Source organism: Gobius niger (assembly GCF_951799975.1).
Source record: "Gobius niger genome assembly, chromosome: 3".
NCBI classification, from domain to species: domain Eukaryota; kingdom Metazoa; phylum Chordata; class Actinopteri; order Gobiiformes; family Gobiidae; genus Gobius; species Gobius niger.
In genome coordinates, this window is record NC_136854.1 from 37,008,680 (window position 1) to 37,032,278 (window position 23,599).

Genomic DNA, 23,599 nt, shown 5'->3' on the forward strand with positions numbered 1-23,599 from the left:
GGTGCAGTCATAAAAGTGCCTTCAACAAATCTCAGAAAAGTCAAAGTTTAATTTGGGAGATTTAGGGATTCTTCACTCGACTTATTTCATGTCTCTGATGGGGCAATTCGTTTTGCAGCACAAGCATGCATGAAAACAGAAACATCATGCATTCACCAGTCCAATAAGATGCCGAAGTGCAAACCTCATTGGCTATTTTATGTACAACAATAGGACAAAGAGAATGCAACTGTTTCCCCTCACACAGAATTCAATGCCTGTATTCTCCCTTTATGGTCAGAGTTTAGAGTAGAGATGGCTACAGGTATAAAGGAGTGTTTGTATCTGTTTTCCCCACCAATGGAGCCCTAAACCTCGAACCAGAAGGCAAGTCACTGAATTCATCAAGAAGAGGATGAGCATCATTAGCCAGAATGCTCAGAGCCTTCCGCCTCACCTGTCCAGAAAACAGGTCAGAAAGTGTCTGAGGAGCTCCCAAAATCTTATCACTCAAATTTACTATTTTGCTGAGTGACTTTTTCGCTTTGATGTTGAGATTTCCACACACATCATAGAAAATGTTAGCACTGACTTGACACAGTCTCATTATGGTCCTGTCCACATGAAGGTAAGCCAGTTTCCGGAGGCAAAACAGATGCTGCTGCCCTTTCTTACACAGCATATTCTGAAATGTTGAGTTATGTCCACAGTAGAATAAGCTAAAAGCCGCTACCTCCAGGTGGCACTGCTGCTTTGGCCAAAGCAAGGAACGCATCCTCGAATGTTGTCTGTGAAATACAAATGTAAGTGGCCAGTTTTCACATGCCTTTCACCCCTTATTGTCAAATATGCTTTGAATAGATCACATGTTTGTTTCATAACACATGGCAAACAGTGGTTTAACTGAATTTTCTCTCCAGTCTCTCCAGTATAGTAAGACAACTCTTAGAGGCTATTTTCTACTGTTTTTGCTGACAGTTTAAATCTGACCACATGAGGGTGACAAAAGACTTCAATATCTGTCACCCCCTCAGTTGGTGACAGATAGGGCTGAGAATACCAGTACTTTAAAAGCAATACCTTGAAACGATACTTTTCCCGATACCTATGTTAAAATATCTTTTAGAACCAGAAAACAGAACAATATTGTGTACAAGACATCGGGAAATGTGTGAAAAATGGGGAATAATGTGGCAAAAAAAATTGGGGGGAAATTGTGGCAAATATAAGGAAAGATTGTGTAAAAAAAAAAAAATGGGGCAAAAAATAAGGAAACATTTCTGAATAAATTGGGCAATTTATTTTTTGGGGACAATGGAGGGAAATAGGGAAAAGATGACTTAAAAATGAGCAAATTGGGAAAACAAGCTATAGTGTGACAAAAAAAATGTGTACAAAAAATTGGGAAAAACTGGGCTTAATAACAGCAAAAAAGAAATAAAAAATGGAATCAAAACTTGGATCAAGATACAAGCTAAGATTTTTTTTCGGTACCTGCTTTCGATACTTTTTTTCTAAATCGTTTAACGGTGCCCAGAGTCCAATTGATATGGTTTGTCACACTAAATTTCTTCAGATTTGGTGGGTGGGGAATCACAGTATTGGGTGTTTATTATATGGTACTGGTATCGTACGCACATATTTAGTAGAAATTGTTTATGAGATGATGAGACAACGCGTGTATTCACTTTGAGCCACTTTGTGCCTTTGGAAGTTGCGCGTCCACTGTTTGTTGTACGCGCTGACGTCACGGGTGTAATTTGCCTGAACAAGCCCAGAGAAAAAAAACTGACAACAACAGTCTCTCCGTCCATGAACGAAGGACCAAATCTACTCCCAGTATTTCTCCCACCGCCCTTTCTGCAGCTAAACAAGACGCCCGGGTGTCCCTGTCTCTTGCCATCGAGCGGTAGCTTTAGCTCTTGCCCCTGGAGTTTTTTTTGAGGTAGCGGCGGCGGCGGCGGGGGCAACACGGAGAGCGAAGGAAGGGGTGAGGAGGAGGGACTGTCACCTACAAACACACGGCTCGGTCGGCCGTGGAGCTAAAGCTAACTCTGAGTGAAGGTCTGAAGTTTTAACCCGAATAAAGAGGCGGGGACGGTAAGTGATTTGACGTTTGTTTCCTTTTGCTAGTGTTGCTAATGTTGTTAGCCAAGTTTATGCCCCCAATATTTATAATTCTGCGGATCGGAGGAGCTGCAGATTTACAACAGCAGATTCACCACAGCAGATTCACGACACTCTTTTTATTATTAGGTTTTTTGAAATACATTGCGCCAATCTTCTGTTAGAAGATCATACAACAGTTGAATCCAAGGACAGAACGCATGCAAAAAATAGTTTTGGCTAATGTAAAGTTGTATCGTTATTAAAAAGTTGCTGATATTTGGAGTATGGTTTTCCACAATGTAAAATATAACTGATTGATAATAGAGTTCGGGAAAATCCATTGTTACCATGGAGATCCGCCATGTTTGTGGCTGTTAGAATACATTTTCCATAGACTAACATCTGCTAAAACAGTATAAAAAGTGGAGAAAACAACCCTGCTAGCTGTTGAGTCACTACCATTGTACTGCAATGGTCACTACTGGTAAATACACCTGACTCACAGTGGTGTCAAAGTGGTGTCAAACTATTTTAAAAGTTTTAAAATCTCCATTAGTTTATTATTGCTGCTAATCCCATGATGCCTAGCGATATGACATCACAGTGCTGAACTCTATTGGGGGCTCGCCGTGTCGTCACGGCCGAGGCACTGGTGGGCAACGCAAATGTGTTAAATAGATATTAATAGTTCTTGCCTCAAGTGGAGGAGTTCAAGCATCTCAGGGTCATGTTCACGAGTGAGAGACTGATGGAGCGTGAGATCAATAGACGGATCGGTGCGGCGTCAGCAGTGACGCGGTCTGTCGTGGTGAAGAGGGAGCTGAGTCAGGGGGCAAAGCTCTCAATTTACCGATCGATCTATGTTCCAACTCTCACCTATGGTTATGAGATTTGGGTAATGACTGAATGGACAAGATCGCGGATACAAGCGGCGGAAATGAGTTTCCTTCGCAGGGTGGCTGGGCGCACCCTTCGAGATCAGGTGAGGAGCTCAGTTACCCGGGAGGAGCTCGGAGTAGAGTCGCTGCTCCTTCACGTCGAAGGAGCCAGCTGAGGTGGCTAGGGCATCTGTTCCGAATGCCTCCTGGTCGCCTCCCTCGGGTGGTGTTCCAGGCATGTCCTTTTGGGACAAGGCCTCGTGGAAGACCCAGGACACGCTGGTGGGACTATGTCTCCGAGCTGGCCTGGTGTCGCCTCGGGGTCCCCCCAGAACAGCTGGAGGAGGTGTGTGTGGATCGGGAAGTTTGGGCATCTCTGCTGAGACTGCTGCCCCCGCGACCCGGCCCCGGATAAAGCGGTCAAAACATTGCTCACAAACAACATCTGGTGAAAATCGCAGAGATAAACAATAACAGCGATCTTCCCTATAGGTCGAGTATATATAAAAATAAATATTCAGATTACCAAATTATTTTCACAGGTATATTGTTTATTTATATTTTTATTTGACCGCTTACATGTGGATTCAAACCATAAAGGCTATCACTTTCTATGATGATGAAATGTGATATGAAGAGAGAGGAGATGTTTGTATGTTGTCAACACTTGGATTCAGTTAATACATAATGTTTCAAACAGCAAATGGCGCTGTTGTGTCTAAACAGTTGTCAATTTGCTGAGCTAAATTTGCTGTTGTGGATCTGCAGCTGCTCCGGTTTGCAGATTCACCACCCTACTCAGTTTTTGCAGCCCAGAGCTTTCTGTCAGTAAGCTGCAGTCTCTTTTACTACCCAAGCGCTCTATTCACATTGTAATTGTGTGCAAATGTGTGCAGGGTTGGCTTATATTTCATTGATAAGGTTCAGCCTGCACCGAAGACCAAAGGTATCATTGCCTCTGTGAACTCCCCCAAGCTGCAGCTCTCATAGCCTACATGTCTGTCCTAATGTTACTACTGTGCACTTTTGAGAAATGATAACAGGCCAGACCAGATCGCCCACCGGGAGTTCAGACAGTTACATCTCTATAATGTACTTCTCTGTGACACCAGCACAGATCAGATAAGTGTGGATGGTACAAAAGACTTCAATGTGTAACAGGTGGCAATATGTAGGTCATTGATTGTTTGGGCTATTGGGCAATCGTCATGCGTGGACCTACTTAACAGCATTTAGTGTTTTTATTAGTCATTGAATGAACTAGAAGTATCCCATCTGCCACAAGTTCTCGTTCAAACTGTTAAAGGACAGGCTGGACACAAGATTAGAGAGAAATGCAAGAGAATAAGAAAGAAAAAGTCGTAAATAATAGCCTATAATAAAAGCAGGAAAACAATATAAAGACCTGACCCTGACTAGACCCTCTAGTTGGGATTTGACCTCCGCTGTGAATTCCTAATACGTCATCTTGTTGTACCCCATTCAAAAAGTAACAACAAAGCAGCTGTTTGTAGTGGAGTAATATGTTGAAATCCCTGGTTTGTCGTTGGTTCAGATACTTTGATACGCCGTGGTCGACTGGGCGTGAGCTGGGCCTTTGTTGTGGTTAATGATTGAACTCCTGCCTCTCTTCCTGTAATGCGTCTCCCTGCTGTGTGTGTGTGTGGCTTCTATGAGAATTCGGGCTATTAGCGACGATTGTCAAACCGTACACACCATGTACCACCACCTCATGTTATATTTCACCTCAAGTACCACCCGGCCGAGAACAAAATCTAATCAGGACTAAGCTGGATCTTTATTGGACTACATTATGTCTAAACTGGGTGTGAAAACAGTACACATAACTTATATGAATTACTGAAGCTTAGAAGTAATTATCTCTAATTAACATGAATAAAATCTAAAATTACATTTGACAGATTACAGGAAGTTAATTTTAATTATATAATATTACAATAATGGGTAATCATTGAAATGAACTGTTGTAGGATTAAAAATGTCCGTAAACAGGCTCAGAGGAATAGACAATGAAATGAATAGAAGTGGTTCACAAAGTTGGGTCCAGGGGGTCCTCAGATGAACTACAGGCAGTCCCTCAAAGCTTGTTTACAAAATAAGAAAATATTCTGAAAGGAAATGTATATTTATTTGCTAAAATGTACAACTTTAAATCAATGCAGTTATTAATTTTAGCTGTGAAATAATCCTTTATAATCCTACATTTCCGGATTGTTAAGGGAGCCACGGTGTCCCGGACTTTGGGAATGGCTGATTTATAGAATTCACTGTTACTCTGTCCTTTGGCAAAACGAGAGTCGACATTGATGTATGTCAGTGGGTCAACAGATAGAAGTTAGTCCCCCTTTGTGGTGCTTTTTGACAGGATTTTTGTCATATACTGTGAATAAAAACAAATATTGGTAAACACTGGAAAAAATATGAACCTCTTAACCCCCACTTGACATTTTCTCCAGTTTGACATTAGGCAGATCTAAAAGTGTCAAAATAACAACAATGGAAAAAAAACTAAATTTGACATTAAAGCGGCAAAAATGCAACCAAAAAAAGAGACAAACAAGTGACAAAAACGTGCCAGAAAAGCAACAATAGCAAAAAATGAAAGAGTGACAAAAACGTGACAAAAACATGACAGAAAAGCAACAAAACAAGTGATGAAAAAAAAAAAGAAACTAAGAAGCAACAAAAGAGTGACCACAATGTGCCAGAAAAGCAGCAATAACAAAAAATTGAGAAAGAGAAGAGAACAAAACTGACAAAAGCACGTAAAAAAAAAAACGCTTCAAATATGTGAAACCCGGTGACGACGCAACAAAAAAGTTACGATCAATTTGATAAGCCTAAGCTTTCAATTAAGGCATTGTTACGCAAGCTTTTAGATTTGGGTAAAGCTAAACTGGGTAACACTTTTTTACACTACCCTTGTTACATTGTACCTAACAAAATTTAGAGCAATGTCATGGGCTTTGTAACATTGTGTAATAACTTGTACCTATGTAGTACATACACAATGGAATAACTTGTATTAGTACTTTGTAAGTACATAATGTTATAGGACACGAGATCCTTATGGTTAGGGCTTAAGGTTAGGGTTAGAGTTAGTCTTTATTATGTCTATTACATTATGTACCCAAGAGTTAGATACACAGTGGAATAATGTGTATTAGTACTTTGCAGGTACATAATGTAATATAAGACATAAGACTCTTACTATAACCCCAACCTTAAGTCCTAACCTACTACTGTATGTCTTATTACATTATGTACCTGCAAAGTGCTACACATTATTCCATTGTGTATGCACTACATAGTTATTACTGATACTGTTACAAAGCGGATTTTATTGTACTACATTTTGTGAGGTACAATCTATAACAGGGATAGGCAAGTTTGTGTCACGGAGGGCCGATTTTCATCATTGCCAAAACTCCAAAGGCTGAACCTCATCATTGTAGCCTAAAGTTAAGAACCATTATTTTGCAAATGCCAATGTTTACATCTGTGGTTCTAAAGTGGTCCGGCTCCGAGACCTGCCATTACCTTAATGACAAGCTGCGACCCAAATAAAACTGTCATTTGTCATGTATCGTATAAAATATTGTATTTATCACATGTTTTTATTGAACAAGCCGTAGATTTGCTTTTAAGACTGAAATTATGATCAAAACAACCAATATTAATTTTAACAGTGTGTTTCCGTGTAGTTTCAGATGGAAAATATTGAAAAAAATGTTCCCTACAGGCTCGCGACCCACTTTTGAGTCCTGACCCACCAGTTGAGAATCACTGTTTTACATTATATATGACCAATTGGGATGTTCTGCAAAGACATTTAAAAAATACACTACAAAAAGACACTATTTCTCACATTTTTAGAGTGCTTTAACAGTTATTTGATCCCTTACCTGCATAAAAATATTTCTCAAATCATATTGGGGGCCAGAGGTTCTGTGCTGGAGGGCCGGATTTGGCCCCCGGGCCTGACGTTGCCTACCCCTGATCTATAAGGTAGGGTAAAATAAAGTGTTACCATAAAATGTGACCTAAATTCCTTCAGTCGTTGAATTACAAACTAACCTTGGATCAGCCTTTAAATGTTGCTGTTGTGATCTTTTATCAAGGCCTGTACTTTTCGTGCCTTTGCTTTTGCTTGTCCTTTGCAACAAATCGAGACATTCTAGACTTTGATCTCACCCTTTGATGTTTACATTTTACCAGTGCTGTTCTGTGATACCATTTTGACAACCTCTCAGTTGACTTTCACCTACATTAGGCTCCAGTGCTTGTTGTAGCTCTCTCTGTGTTGGAGGTGGGCAGGACAGGGCGGCACAAGGCAGGGCGTTGTGTTTTTCCCCCAGTAGCAGCAGCAGCAGCAGCAGCAGCGGCGGTGGTGCCAGTTACGTGCAACAAAAGCCTGGTTGTTGAAAGAAGGCTCATGTGACTGTGCGTGTTCCACCCTCGTCATGTGACCACAAACCAGGGCAGGGGCTTGGAAGTGCTGAGTCGCTCTGAGCAGGCAGACAGAGAGAGACGGAGAGCATGAGGGCGAAAAATTCAAGAAATGGACAAGAAGACGGAGAGGTGCAAGAGGATAAACCGTATCAATGGAAATGTAGATGTAAACGCAGGCGAGGAAAGTCTCGACAAGGATTTTTCATTCATTTTTTGATTTTTGAGAAGTCAACAAGTGAAGATGAGGTCCCTCCTTGATCTCGCAAGTGGAAAGTTGACAATGACAAGGCAAGTTTTATTGATAACATACTCTTTAAGTTTAATATGTGGCCTGTAGTTTTTGCTGATTCATGTTCACTCCGGCAACTCAACAAGAAAACCAAGATAGTGTAAAGTCGTGTCCTCGTGTCTAACGCTGTAAACTGTCCACTTAATGACATGGACAAGGTAAAGCAGTGGATTTGCACATGGTGAGATCATGACCGTGGCGCTGCTATCAGTTAACAGAGTGATATCGATTTCCAAGTTTCTGTTGCAGTCGGGCTGCCAGATTAAAGCACAATCAGATGGACATCACAGTTTTGAAATGATCAGAAACTAATGCTGGTGTACGAGGAAGTGTATTATTTATGCAAACGACATTGTATTGCAGTTGGTTAAGTCTGTGGAGGGTTAAAACGGGGGGGTTTATATGATGATACGTTATTGAAATAGTCCCTTAATCTATAATTGTGAATTTGCTCGCCTTACGCTGCAGGATGACACATAATTCTTAACAAAAACTAACAAAAGCAACATCTGATACACTGACTGGTTTGCAGGCCTTGACATGTTCTGAAATGCGTCTGATTCGTGTATTAATTTTAGGGCCGGTACCCTTTTTTTTTTACTATTAATTCTGATTAATTAACTACATAAGGTTTAATTCTATAAAAAATATGAATCGAAAGTAATCGCATTTTGCTTCAGCGGCGCTGGCACTTTTCCAGTTTCCTTTTCCCTGAAAGGCGTTGGTATAAAGCCAAAACCAATTTTACTGTCAAAATTGTTAATTCACACAGTTAAGCCGATAAAAGCTTACGCTGAAAGATCATTCTCCAAAGTAAATTAAACTGTTGTTGTCTTTGAAGTGTTTGGAATGATCACACAGGCCTCACATCTCCACTGAAAATAAGTTAAAATGTGAGAAAATACAAAGAAGCGTCTAAAATGTACCTCTGAAAAATAAATACAACCCCTCAATAAATGATGCTTGAAGGCAATTCATTATGATTAATTACAACGGCCAGAATTTACTTGATTAAAAATGTTTTTTTTATTTTTTATTTTAAGTCCAACCACTAATTGATTAAGGACTTCGTAAAAGTCTTCAAATGTCAATGCTTATGAAAATGTTTAAATCGGCACCGCTCTGAATTTAATTTTGATTAAAAACAAATTGGAAACCTAATCAATATTGCCATAGAAATATTTGATATACATTTTCAGCTCTATTACGCTGTAAAAAAATGGAGCATAATACATTAGGGTATATACAGCAATTGATTATGCACTGCCTAAATATTATATTTTAATAATTTCAAAATGGCAGTTTCAACTTTAAGACTTTAAAGCAGAACTAAGTAACTCTTGCCCCTAGAGGCCATAAGCGCCACTGCAGGTGTCGTAGAATGTTGCTTTTTTTATACATTCATTGTCTGTGAGAGTAAATATTACGCTGACAAAAAAAAAAAAATCACTCAAACTTGGCTGTAAACACTGCTTAAGTGGCGCTAGCTCGCAGTTAGCTTTGCCCATTAGCCTGTTAGCTTCTTCTTTGTGTGTATTGCGCCTCCGGCCCGGAGATAGGGAAGTTGCAAGGGTGGTTTTCTAGACAGAGATCATCCCAATAACACTTCCATTACCCCCAGAGAGACTATGAAAAGGATTAATTAGGTAAACAAGTTAGTTCTTCTTTAAGTTTGTATTCGTTATAAGGGATAAGAACAAAGCTGTAATGCATGTTTGCAGTGAGCCATGCATAGATTTGCGTAGCTTAATGAATGAATAATGTGCAGCGGCCGGCAGGTCTGTCTTACCTGTTCCAACTGTGACCCAGTGAGAGGCCTGTGGTTTTCATTACATGCAAAAGATGAAAATGTGCCAGAATCCAGCTCAACCAAGTGAACGGGTATTTCCCAGACCCATGTGATCACTTCAGTACTTATTTTGTGTATTCTCAGCTGCGACAGATAAGCGCTCTCAGAGGGGGGAAAAAACAAAAACGGACACTTTTTTCCTTGCAATTATTACAGTTGGACTTTTTAAAGCTTATGTTTTAAATAACTGCAGAAACATAAACACTTGAGAGAAAACCGAGATGTGGAAGAATCACAGAGGTTTAATCACAGAGGTTTAATACACTACAGAGTCAGCAGGTTTTGTGCATGATAAATGCTATAGAGCAGTGGTTCCCAGCTTTTTTTCCTTGAAGCCCCCCCCTGTGTATGTTGTTGTCGGGCCATGCCCCCCAGTCCAAAAACGGAGCCCCCACAAATGTATTAAAACGTGAAAATAATTGCGATTAAGTATATATTTCAAACAAAGTGAAGTCCTTTCTCAGTCGTATTTGATAATTTTCACCATATAATTTGCTCAAATAATATCACTTATGACATGACCCTCTCCTCTGACCAAGCAAAGCTCTGCCCCCCCCTGCAACCCCCGCACCCCCCACCCGAGGAGGCCTGTCCCCCAGGTTGGGAACCACTGCGATAGAGGACATAGTTTTACCTGAAGCAATGATTTCTGCGATTTGCTAATTGTGATCATTACATTTGCAATTGATTACAACACATTGTGATTGTGCCACCTTAACTTGTTGTATAAAGTGTGTATTGGCTTTAGCTTTGTTATCACAGGACACTCCCCTGTCAGAGAAAGAGCAGAGCTGTACATGGAACTCACAGTGAAATCTATTGTGGGTCATGATTAGCCAGATTAAAGGAGCTATACCTGATTTTACTTGTAGAAATGGAATGACATTTTTCCCCCCTCCTTTAGTATATTATAAACTCTAACGTTTGTGGGGAAAACAGCGTGCGTCAAATTATAAAGCATGTGTATCAATTTTATGAACTTTCAGGCTATTTTTGTAGACTATCTTTGTGAACGTGACCCTGAAAAGTGACTCTGCAAGTTGTGAAATGTGCCCATAAACTTGTTCTTGTAAAGGATTTGGATGCTACAAATACATTTGGAAAGTTACAAATGAGTTTGGAACACAACTAACATGGGTTCTTGAATCGGGGGGAAAATAGAAATCTTTGGGAAACACAGTTTTTCACTCTTTTTAGCCATTTCCTGGAGAAATATTAACTTATTTATCACATACAAATAAAGTCAAGTCTAAATCGGGTCCATATGGATGTTTATTCACAGAAGATTGTTCAGTAGAAGCGAAAAAAAACGGCAGTCATAGCAAGCTCTAGCTAGCGTTAGCATTAGCACGATTAGCACGACTCTGTTTTTTTATGTATTTATGGGCTGTTGAACCACTTTGCTCCTCTCCATGTGTTATCTTTATTTTGTAGAAAACTGTATTCATAATTCAATGTTTGTTAAAGTAGTTAGAGAAATTAGTAAAAGTAAGTAGAGAAAGTTTAGACTTTTCTCAAAATTGTTTTCCTTCTTAACTGTTTTCAAACATGATCATATATGGGAGATTCCAGAGATGCCGTCTTTATCTATCCTAAATTGTGAACAATTTGAACAATTTTTCAATTTGAACAAAACATTTAAAAACATGCAAAAACAGCTGGTGAAAAATAAACACTTGCACTGCGGTGTATCCCACAATCCCGGCATTCAGTGATTGGGAGTAAAAGTAACTTGTTGTGAAACACAGTGTGTGAGGTTATTGCAGTGTTGCTTTTGCAGAAATATTTCACAAAAACCGGTAATGTCCTAAACGTGGCTGTTGCTTAAACCTCATCCATCTGTTACTGTTACGTTTTCTCATATCGTGCGGCTCCAGTGTTTGTGTGTGTTTGTATTGCTGGGAATGAGCTGTCTTCCTGTTGAGTGCAATGTTTCCTGTAACAGCAGACCGGCGCTTCCTGTTCGCCAAAGCTTGGACATAATTTGGGATTCTAAGATTTCAGGGAAACAATCTCGAGATTTCACATTCACTTCATTTATTGCATTGACAGTTCTTCTTGCAACACCTACACTGTATTTTTTTCCCCCCCAAACGCATTCTAACAGGAGCATTTCTCCACTTTTATCTCATTAAACAGCACTCACATGCACAGTGAAGACTATGTGATGATTTTGTGGTTCTTTCTCCCCAGGGCCCTTGTTGCTGAGAAGGGCGGAGCGCTCTTGGCAGATGCCCGGTGTCCGGCCCTCCTGTTTGTGAGATGACCTCAGTCGTGCTGGTGGACTCTGGAGGGACCGTGGCGGAGTATGTCACCGCTGAAGAAGACCCTCAACAGGTGCCTATCGCAGACGCTCTCATGGCAGCTGGCTGTCGCTATGGCGATATAACTTTTCTCAATGTTGATGCTGATTTGCGCAGGATGGAGAGTGTGAAGTGGCGATTGAGGTGGACGATGAGGAGGAGGAGGTGGAGGGAGCGTGTGAAGATGAGGAGTCCTGTGAAGACTACCCGGAGTTCATCGCGGAGGACGCGGGACACTGCACTCAGGTGTTTGTGTGCGACGGACAGACCTACCTGATGCAAGACGTGGAAACGCATGAAGTGACGGGTGAGGCCAGAACGTTTCACTTATAATGTCCTGATTGTGGTGGCATTCGTGATCGTAGACCAGGGGGTCGGTAACGTGAGGCCTGGAGCTGAATTTAGCGCCTCAGCATCTGGCTCTACAGATAATTTACAGAACTGTTATTACACACAACAGAGATCAAGTCAGCCATTAAATACACCAAAGAGGCTGCAATTATTGTCAATGTTTTTTTGTTTTTTTTTCTTGATTTGTTTGAACTATTCCCCCTAAATACTGTATATTGCCATTAGTAGGTGGGTTTTACATTTGCAAACCACAACAAGCACTTTTATCAATACTTATTATGACATAATGCTGCCTAACTGTCAGGTCTGTTACTACATATTTAACTATGGATATAATTTCACAGCTGTAGCCTTTGTGATTGGATCTATTGCCTTTTAGCCAATCGGCAACAACTGCTCCACTGAACGTATGTCCTCTTCTTGTATGAATTAAATGGGAGCATATCCAGATTGATGTTACAGTGCTTGAGTTATTTGCACTGTAATATCAATTTTGCCAGGCTAAAGCAGTACTAAGTAACATGTTTACCTTAATGAATCCTTTTCGTAGTCCCTGTGGGAGTAATACAAGTGTTTATGGGGTGATTGGAGGGTCTTTCATCTCCCCCTGGTGTCTCTGGCCAGAAAACCATGTTTGCAACTTGACTGCCACCGGACCGGAGCCACCAATACACACTAAAGGAATCACGAAGAAGAAGCTAACAAGCTAACGGGCAAAGCTAACTGCGGGCTAACGTCACTTTAAACAGTATTTACAGCTAATTTTGAGTGAAAAAAATATTTCCATTGTATGATTGGATGTACAATATCCCTCTCTCCCTTTGTCTTTTCTGTCAGCGTAGTATTTACTCTCCAATTAATAAGTTAAAAAATCGTAACTTGCTGCGACACCTGCAGTTGCGCTTATGGCCTCTAGGGGCAAGAGTTACTTCGTACTGCTTTAACATAAAGTATTCTGAATCTAATAAACATCACAAAGAATGTCAAACTCTTAAATAGGGCTGGGCGATGAATCGAATTAAGTCAATTAATACATGCTTTTAAAAACAGACGATTTGGAAATTGGTTAAATCGTAAAATCCCCTCAACGTGTGGCTTCTCGCGTGTTGTGTTTTAACCTCTTAACTCCCGCCTGAACCGAGAGGATCTTTTTCCTCACGTCATCAGATTTCCATCATTTTTTTGTTGGGTATTCAACTCATTTTTGTAACTTTTTTGTCATTTTTTTGGTCATTTTTTGTCACATTTTTGTCGTTTTTTCGTACATTTTTTTTAATCACATTTTGTCTTTTTTTTTTGTCAATTGTTTATCAATTTTTTGTCACATTTTTGTCTTTTTTTTGTCACATTTTTGTCACATTTTTATCACATTTTTGTCATTTTTTTGTTAAATTTTTTGTCAATTTTTGGTCACATTTTTATGTCAATGTTTTCTCACTTTTTTGTCACATTTCCATCATTGTTTTCGTCTCAGTTTTGTTGCTATTTTCACAGTTTTTTTCCAGAAGCTTTTGGACTGGGGTAAAGCCAAACTGGAGAAAATGTGCTTGGTTCAGGCGGGAGTTAAGGGGTTAAGAGGACACGGTGGAGTTTTCTTCCGCTAAAACAGAGTTTCCCGCTTTCCTCTGGTCTGCTCCTGTGCCTTTCTCTCACTCTGCTCTGAGCGGACCATTTAACTCCGCCCCTTTCCTTTGAATCTCCATGGAGACAGTTGTCAAATCAGGCATGAAGACGATAAAACTAATGCACTTTTGAAAACTCCATGGCTTATTAAGAGGTTTTACTTTTGAGAGCAGACAAGGAATATCTAAATCAGAAATAACATTTTTTTTAAGGTAAGAGGGCAAGTGAGCTCTGCTGTGGGTTAGGTATATTTACGAGTCAGGTGCTCTTCCAGGATCCGTATGCAAAAAGCTTAATTTGAAGAGGGAAAAAGGTCCGAGGCACAACCAACTTTTCAGTACAAATCCTTTATTGTTGAGGGACACCAACGCTTTTCGACCGATCAGGTCAGACAGTAACCATTTTTAAATCAAGGCTCATGTTATCTTAATGGGCCTACTTGTAGGCTACATTATATTAATGAGCAGGACTCTGAGCAGTTTTCTTCATGTGAAAGATCAGGAGACTTTTTAGTTAAAACATTTTTGGCCATATCGCCCAGCCCTACTCTTGAATATAATTGTACTATGTTCCAGGTCAATGTCTTACCTCTTTCATGCACGTCATCTTTCTTCGAGGTTTTTGGACAGTTGTATCTTAAGCAACAGGTCCTACTTTTATAATAAATCTGTTTAATACGGGCACTGATAGCTGTAAGCCCTTGGTCACAGATCGCCCCCTCGTGGATAGTTTCTGAAGTGTAGTTCTAGTTGCAGAGAGAGGGAGAGAGAGTATTCGTTAATTCAGGAGCCTATTATCTCGCTAATCGCGCAGTAATCTCTCTAATTCTGACCTTTACCTAGTCTGGTGTTATGTTTAGTTAAAGTAGAAACATATTTGCAAATTCTTGGTTTATTATAAATCTGATTCTTTGTCAGTAAAAAAGTTAGGCATGTCAAAAGTGACTGTAACTTGGGAAACCTTCACAATAATGTAGACAATGTGCCACGTGCCATGCATCTGTTTTTAGTGTACAGAAACAATCATTTGGTCCACTGGTTTGATTTGAATGCCAAACAAAATGTGTAGGATACATGCACGTGAATTATGGCTGCTTCACATTTACAATTCCACAAGGTTCAAGACAACAGTAAATCCAAATGTGAAAGGAACGAGTGAAAGGAATAGTATTGCATTATTATGCTATTTGGGTTCTGTGCACGTAACCCACGCAGAGGGAGGGGAGGGAAGGATTTCCTGTGTCGGCGGCGGAGGGATACTTGTGATGCGTTCCGCTGAAGTCAGTGGAGATTTCTCATTAGCGGCGGAGGGATACGCGCTAGTAGCTTCCCATACAATTCAGTGAGAAGTCTGCAGCAAGGGGGAAACATGGCGACTCCACAGCATGAGGGGCACGCAAATCAACTCGATCTACTCATCAGAGCCGGTAATGTAGCCAATTCAAGGGAAATCATCCCACTGCGGCGTCATTTAGAAGCGTTGTGTGTTTTCGTAAGTCGGCGCTGTGTCGGTCCGCTCGGCAGCGTAGTGAAGTAATGGAGGGCAATCAGGAAGTGATCACCTTGGTAGCAACCTGCATGGCGTTGCTACACGGTTTACAACGTTTGTTTTAGGCGGCAAAAAAGCAATAAATCAAGCCATCTGCTCGGGTGAAATGATTGCGCCTTGCACCAAACACACTGTGCATTCTGGATCATGTTTAACGCGCTGCCGCGGCCATGCAAAATAACGGTGTGTGCGGATAGGCTCTGCAAAACCAGGAAGTGCTAGGATGTTGTCTTTCCTACGTCTTTGCCACGCTGTCTGGATTGGAGGACATGTGGATTTACTTTCACCATTTATAAACGTGAAAAATGCGTGCACTGTGATGGACCCTGTTAAAGATATCCAGACTGGTCGCCTTTGTGTGCGGCGCGTGTGTAAAAAGCGCGGAAATCTAACTTTACGCAAAAGGGACATAATAATTGTCGATGTTTCAGTGGCATCTTAGTGACGTGTTTGGCAAGAATAAACAAAATTATTAAGCGGTTTTCAGTGTAGTTTCTTGCTTCCGCTATATTGTTGTGCTTCTTTTCCTCAAGCGTGGGACGGCCTGGCTGTAGCTCACTCTGCCTTCCTTTTAAACACTTCGACAATTCTAGCAAAACTATGCAATTGTCCTTGTGTTATATAAGTCTTAGTTATTTTACATCGCTTTGCACCAGTTTAGGGCGTGTTGCGGTTGTTTTAAGATTGCGAATTTTCCATTTTTAAAGTATTTTTTTGTTCCATTTCGATGGCGGAAGCATTGTTAATGTGGGAGGGCGTGGCAGAGCTTTGATTGACGGGAACGCGGCGGCCAATGGGGATGCGCGGCCCTCTGACGTCATCGCGGGGCCAATGAGTTTCTTTCAGGGGCGGGCCGTAGGCGGGCCTGTGAACCCAGAGGCGCCTATCGGGGGCGAGGCGGCGATGATGGACAGGAACACAGAGCGATTTTTCAGAACTGGAGGGAAAGGGATCAGTGTAAACACGGAAGTCATCAGCAGCCGCACTACTTTGTGTCGGACTTGCTTCCATTCTTGGCGCGGCCATAGTATTCATCACACAAATACTTTAAATTACCTGTGGGAAAAAAAAGCTCTATTAAAACAAAGCAGCCTGTGTATAATGATCAGAACACATTAGTATTTACATACACATCAACAAGAAAGTAGTCCTTTGTCGCTCAGTGTGCATCCAAAAACATGGGGCTTGTTTTTTTTGTTTTGGCGTCTGAAGTCAGTCTACGGTACGCAATGTGTGACAGTGGCTCCCGTTTGTTTTTGCAAGGGACTCCGTGAGTGGGACAATCTAAAGATAGGCCTTTTCTCACCCCTGCTCTGCCTGCTGCCTCTGTGCGATAGCCAAACAAGGGCAGAGCGGGGTGTCACAGACGCTCAAGTTTCCAGCCAGTGACTGACGGCAACAGCAGGTGCCACAGGTTTCTTCTCAGGAAATCCTATTGGCCTTTCACTTTTTATACTTCATTGTAAAGGGAATGTGTTTATTGTTGAAGTATTCCACTGAGAAAACTGAGCGAACTTACACAAAACATTGTCCAACACCACTTTATACACTATATACTTTAGTAGGTGACAACTTAAAGAGTTTACACATTTTCCCCATTCATTAATTTAGATGACTTTCCCATCTTACATGTAATATTTTCTAATTTCCTGCTGTTCTGTTTCAGTGGAGGCGTCTGTCCATGGCACAAATATCCACTGCTCTGATAAAACCTTTGAGGCAGCGGAGGCTCTGCTGCACATGGACTCTCCCTCCAGCCTTCGGGAAGACCGCAGCCCAGGTAACGACTCATCAGATGCTTCAGGGTTATTAATGAAGTTATTGATAAATCGCAATCAAGATGGCATAATAAGAATAAGTTAGGTGAGTCGACTGATCGCTGACTTGTTGATCACCAAATGATCTGTGGTTGCAGCCCTGCTCACGTGTGAAAGTGTTTTCATGGTTGAAATGTATGCATGCGTTTATTCCATATTTTGCGTTGCAGATTTCCTTCACGCTGCCATGCGCCCAGACATGTACGCAGAGACCGAGGTGGAGATATCAACTGAGGACTGCTGTGACGACGAAGACGAGGAGATGGTCGCGTTGATGGAGGAGCCGGAGCCGGACCATGAGCCGATCAGGAAGAAGCGAGGTAAAACATCTGTACAGTGCTCTGATTGAGGACTGTTCTGTTTGGATACAAGTAGAAGTCGACCGATATGGGTTTTTCTAAGGCTGATGCTGATTTGTTTGGGGGATGTTGATTGGCCGATGCCGATATGTACTGCCAATATTTTACCTAATTAAAAAAAAAAAGAAGTCTTGTCTCTAATCCTTTGTATGTTGCTTCTTTAAGGGACTATATGGAGTTTACAAATGTTAAAACTAAGTATTTTCATCCCCCCACATGTTCCAGCCATGTCCTAATGTGTAGAATGAGCCCAGACCTGTTCATTCCTAATCCTGCACTGTCACTCAAAGAGTTGTTACTTCGGGTCCGTCGTGCCGTCATGCACAAGCTTAATATAGAAGCTGCAGTTACACATAAGACATGACCAACTTGGATCTTGTCTCTTTAACTGTAAATAGTGTCAGTGTTGAACAGCCTGTTGACAGCAGGGGGCGCTTTATTAGAGACATAGGGCTGATTTATTCAGGACATTCATGTTTAGTAGTTCCTTTAGAGGGAGAGACAAATCAGCAGATTCCAAAACAAAAATGACAAGTCTCCATCTCCTGTAGTTCTAATATAAGCAGAAGTCTGCAACACAAAGTATATAAAATACAATATGAGGTGTACAAACACCACTATGTTTCTCAGCTCACCTGAGGCCTAGGAAGTTGTCGGAGGGAGGGGAGGGGGGGCGGCTCATGTTGGGTCTAAACTTTCTGACTGCTTGTACCCGGCCCAAAGTCTAGTCTAGACCTACAGGCCCCTACACATATAACTACAATGTCTTCAGCTTGAATTGTCCCGTGTTATGCTCACAGTGGGACATGTGTTGCTGTGGTTGAGCTATCGGCTAAATCAGTGGTTCTCAACCCCCATTATAACAGTTAAAGGGGTTCGTGACCCCCCGCCCGGGTCACACCGTGAAGTCAGAACATTAGCCTACATAATTCTTAAAAAAAATAAAGAAAAAAGCAAATGGCTAAAATAAACTTCATGAAATTACGAACATATAATGGCACTCTGGTAAAATGGCACACACATGCGACAATAAAATATTATAATATACGCTAAAAAAGTATGCACATTTTATCTACATGATCTGGCGACCCCCAAAATTTGTCTCGCGACCCCCAGGTTGAGAACCACTGGGCTAAATAGTGCTCATCGGGTTGTTTAGGTCTTCATTCTTTTCTGGTGTTCGAGCAACAGTTTGTGTTCTTCATACCTGGATGAAAGGAAACCTGCCCAGTTGCTCTGTGTCCACCTCTGTAGAGCAGCAGCTGTTCCTTAATGCCTCATACCGTAAACTTTCCACTCGCACACACCTGACTGATACCATAAAGACCGGTATAATATTGCACTACCACTACTTCGGGACTATCAGTGATGTGTGCGAGCCGTGTGTAATTCAATGCAATCTAAATAAAAGAAATGGGTTGCCTCAGACTAGTGTAAATGTTCGTCCACCGCTCTGATCTCGTCTTCACTTCATTGTGAATCTGAGGTTTTGGCCTGACTGTAGGTCGTTTTTTGAGTGAAATGTTTACAAACTCATAAATAGACGTTTGGCAATTGTGGGATGTAACATTGCATTTTAGTTGGCTGTTTTTTCCAGACCAAAAACCACAGAGCAAAACTGGACTCTCCCTCTTTTATGGCACTCCATCTCGTGGCTGTCTTAAAAAACAACTTTTCCTCTATATGGGTGAATTCAATATGCTCTTTCTCTTTCAGTGGGACGAAAACCCAAACCCTTTTCACCTGACTCGCCAGATCTCGGCATTAAGAAGAAATCCAGAGAAGGCAGAGGTATTCACACCGTCACTTTATTACTGTTATTTCAAAGTATTTTTTTTCTATTGTGTTTTGTTCAAGCTAAATTTTGTGCGTCTCCAGCAGGAAGCACCACCTACCTTTGGGAGTTCTTGTTGGAGCTGCTCCAGGACAAAAACACTTGTCCCAGATACATCAAGTGGACTCAGAGGGAAAAGGGCATCTTCAAGCTGGTCGACTCTAAAGCCGTGTCCAGGCTGTGGGGCAAACACAAGAACAAACCGGACATGAACTACGAGACCATGGGAAGAGCTCTCAGGTGAGGAGGCGGATTTTAAGAAAATACTGATACACGAGCGAGTAGCTAAACTAGATTCTTATGTTTGAATCACTTGTTAATGAATGAAACAACTGCCTTCTTTGTAGATATTACTACCAGCGAGGTATTCTTGCCAAAGTTGAGGGGCAGCGTCTGGTTTATCAGTTCAAGGAGATGCCAAAAAACATTGTGATTATCGATGACAACAAGGCGGACCTATCGGAGGATTTGATCAGCTCCGAACCTCCTGCGGCTTACGAGCGTGTGCCCCCTCCGCCCAACCTCCTGCTGAAGACCGGACCCCCGACCCCCACAAAACCCAACATCCTGAGAGGCAGCAAACCCAGCCTCGCTCTCTCTGCTGCCAAACCAGGAGGGGGCAGCACTCCAGTCACAACAGGGGTTCAAAGCGTGGTTGCGGCGGATTTAAGCAAAACGCCTCATTCTCACTCGGCCATCATCACTACGGCCACAGGGCCCAGGTTAGCATCGCTCCAATGTCACATGTTATAAATGCAAGCTATGTTTAAGCTTAACTCATTTCCCTCTTGTTTTCTCTTGTGCTGCAGGACGGTGAGGGTAGCAATGCAGGTCCCGGTGGTTATGACTACATCCCTAGGGCAGAAGATTTCCACTATGGCAGTGCAGCATCCCACAGGAACCACAGGGGGGCATACCACGCTCCTCAACTCCTCCCCCATCAGTGCGGTTTCTAACATAAACTCGCAACAGAAGGTAAAGTTACTTCTTCAGTGTACATGTCTTTTTTCCCCGCAGGTTTCTGATGGGACTGTTGTGACACTGATAAATCGAATTAAGTCAATTAATTTGTGCTTTTAAAAACAGCCGATTTGGAAAATGGCTAAATTGTAAAATCGAGTCCGCCGCTCCATGTCCCCCCAGTGTGCGGCCAATTCAGTGATTTAGACGCTCCATAGCCAAATGACACCAGTGGAGAAGCAGCGACTGCTTCACAAAGGCTGCATGTTGTGTTTTAAGAGGACGCGGTGAAGTTTTCTGCCGCTAAAACAAAGTTTCCCACTTTCCTCCGGTCTGCTCCTGTGCCTTTCTCTCACTCTGCTCTGAGTGGACCATTTAGCTCCGCCCCTTTCCCTTGAGTCTCCATGGAGACTGTTGTCAATCACAGTAGAGGCATGAAGACGATAAAACTAAAACACTTTTGAAAACTCCATGGCTTATTAAGAGGTTTTACTTTTGAGAGCAGACAAGGAATATCTAAAACAGAAATAACCATTTTTAAATAAAGGGTTATGTTATCTTAATGGGCCTAATTGTAGCTACATTATGAAATATTAATGAAGAAGAAGATCTTTATTTATATAGCACCTTTCACAGACATGGTCACAAAGCGCTTTACATGAGACAATTGAACATTCACTCCATTCTCGGTGGTGTAAACTACGTTTGTAGCTTCAGTTTCCCCTGGGGGAGACTGTCAGAAGCGCTTTCGCGACTGCACACGTCTGCGCCAACGGACCCTCTGACCACCACCATACATTCACTCACACACATCATTCATCCTGGCCTATTGTGCATGTTTTTTTGAGCAGGACTCTGAGCAGCTTTCTTCATACGAAAGATCAGGAAACTTTTTAAAATTTATTATAAAATTGATTTAAAATCGTAATCGTCCAAACTGAGTAAAAAAATCGAGACTTTATATTTTGGCCAAATCGCCCTGCCCTAGTTTGGCCAAACAAATCTAAAAGCTACTTTCACAAAAGCGTAAAAATAGCGACAGAAATGAGATGAAAACAAGGATGAAACACAACAAAAATGTGACCAAAAACGTGAAAAAGCACGTCGAAAAAGCAAAGACGATGAAACGGCAACAAAAGTCAGAAAAGAGCGAGAGAAAAAAAGCGTCGAAGAAGCAACAAAACGTGCCAGAAAAGCAACAATAATACAACACGACAAAGTTATCATTTTGTAGGTCTTAGCTTTCAAATGAGGCACTATCTTGTTGCTCTCCAGTTGAGAAGCTTGTAGGTTTGGGTAAAGCTGAACTAGAGAAATGCACTCGGTTAACGTGGGGGGTAGCGGGTTAATTAAGTAGTTTTATCAGATACATGTTACTGGTTTTCCATTGTCACCTCATATAATGGGAAACTGTCCCAAACGTTGCAGGTGGTGATCCAGACTCTCCCGACGATGGTTCCGGCCACAGCTGAAAATGGAGACAAGATCACGGTCCAACTCGCCAAGATCATCACGATCCCAGCGCATCAGCTCGCCCAGTGCCAGCTCCAGACCTCCGGCTCCAAGGCCAGCGTGGGCTCCTCTCCGGGCATCAGTCTAATGGGCAGCCCCCTGACGGTACGCACCCTCGCCCCTATAAACGTCCCGGGAGCTCAGGTGATGAGGCTCACTGTCCCCACGCAGCAGCAGCAGGCTGTGGTGGTGTCTCAGGCCGGAGGTATTGGCGGGACAGGGGTCGTGACGTTATCTCCAGCCAATCGGCCGCGAGTTATCAGCGGCGTTTTGAACGGCTCTGAGCTGCTGATTGGAGGAGCTGCGGGAGTCGCTCTGGAGAAAGTGAAGGTGGAAGCGCTGCCTGTTTCTATCGGGGTCCAAATGAGCCCCACAAAGGTCCCAATCATCGGCTCTGAGGCGGTCGGCGCTGAAGTGACAAAAACCGAGGAGCCAGAGTGTTGAAACACGCACATTTTTCAACTGTCTCTCCAAGGAGAGCTTTAGCTTGTACAGAAGTATTTTTACTCCCGTTATAACCAGCAGCAGTCTCTGAGACTTGACTTTTACTCTTCCTTCTGCTGCGGAGACATTTCTCATCCGGTCCTCCTCAAAACCACCATAAACCTCCGAGTCAAAGGTCCTTACAGGTCAAACTGTAGCGTAAACGAGGAACTCACTGTTGGTGAAACTAAAGGGACCAACACTGATCACTACACATTTAACAGACTATAAAGTAGAAACTGTAAAACACTACACATTCAGGCGAATAATGGCAACCAAATGTGAAGTGGGTTGAAATGAAGCTTTTGTGGAGGGAATATTTAAACTGTTAAATGTTAAACCAGCATCACGTTTCTATCATATCACTGTGCAGATACGGAGGTGCTGTGAGGGAGCTCTGAGGAAGTCAGTTTTTGATCATGTAAATCTATATAAAATATATTTACGGAGCTACGTTAACAGCAGTAGGATTAAATTTTAACTTTTGTTTCATGTATCTTCTGAACAGTAAGCTGAACTTTTTCTTTTTTGATACTTTGAACCAAGCACAGTATTACCTAAACTAAGGGAACTAATATGTATTCATATAGAGCTGTTCATCGCTATATCAGCTTTATGTAGGTCAGAAACCAGGTTGTTTGCACTTTCCTTCTCAAAGACGTGGGATTGATTCGTCAAATGTATCGTGGTATGTTTTTTTTTTCCAGTGGAAACGGCAGCCACGCTGCATGTGAATGCATTGAAACAAGCAGTGCATGCTGTCATGTATTTCAGTTTAACATAAAAAGCTGTGCACACTCGAAAAATAGTGAATTATTAAAATCGGTGACAAATGAGGTCAGTTTTCAAACTTAGGGGTCATTGTGACAACACCACATCCTGCCATTTCAGCCTCTGCCCAGACATTTCAATATTTTAGTGAGATCTGTTTGTATATTCAACATTTGAAGTATATTCTATTTTGTTGTACTCTTGTTTCAAAGTGTATTAAAGTAGATTTTACTGAAACATTTCAGTGTTTGTGCCATTGAGAGAGAGATAGTGCTGTTCAAGTCTCCTGTGAAGTTTACAAAGCACGATTTGTTTTATTTTCTAACAGTCATGACGGAGCCACAGTGATGTTGCTTTGTTTTGAGTAAAGGAGATTCAAAGGTCACATTTTAGAACTACAAACCATTTTAATAATGGTTACTCTGGTCTTGTGGTTTCAAATCCTTTATTGCCAAGGATTA

General features: G+C 41.7%; 1 protein-coding gene across 4 annotated transcripts; it reads left to right on the forward strand.

Moving 5' to 3' along the window:
• The first annotated feature begins 1,730 nt into the window (after positions 1-1,730).
• On the forward strand, positions 1,731-23,370 carry LOC306960816 (ETS-related transcription factor Elf-2-like). 4 transcript variants are annotated; one of them, XM_079553389.1, is made up of 10 exons: positions 1,731-2,079; positions 11,771-11,914; positions 11,998-12,187; positions 17,069-17,182; positions 17,390-17,539; positions 19,295-19,369; positions 19,460-19,652; positions 19,760-20,134; positions 20,222-20,387; positions 21,801-23,370. In XM_079553389.1, exons 2-10 carry the CDS (start codon positions 11,840-11,842, stop codon positions 22,326-22,328), a joined length of 1,866 nt encoding a protein of 621 aa, XP_079409515.1. In that variant the 5' UTR covers positions 1,731-2,079; positions 11,771-11,839; the 3' UTR covers positions 22,329-23,370. The 4 variants fall into 4 exon arrangements, with proteins under 4 accessions (XP_079409515.1, XP_079409513.1, XP_079409514.1 ...); XM_079553387.1 differs by having other exon boundaries at positions 19,457-19,652; positions 21,801-23,369; XM_079553388.1 differs by lacking the exon at positions 1,731-2,079 and adding an exon at positions 7,633-7,727 and having other exon boundaries at positions 19,457-19,652; positions 21,801-23,369.
• The last annotated feature ends 229 nt before the right edge of the window (positions 23,371-23,599 follow it).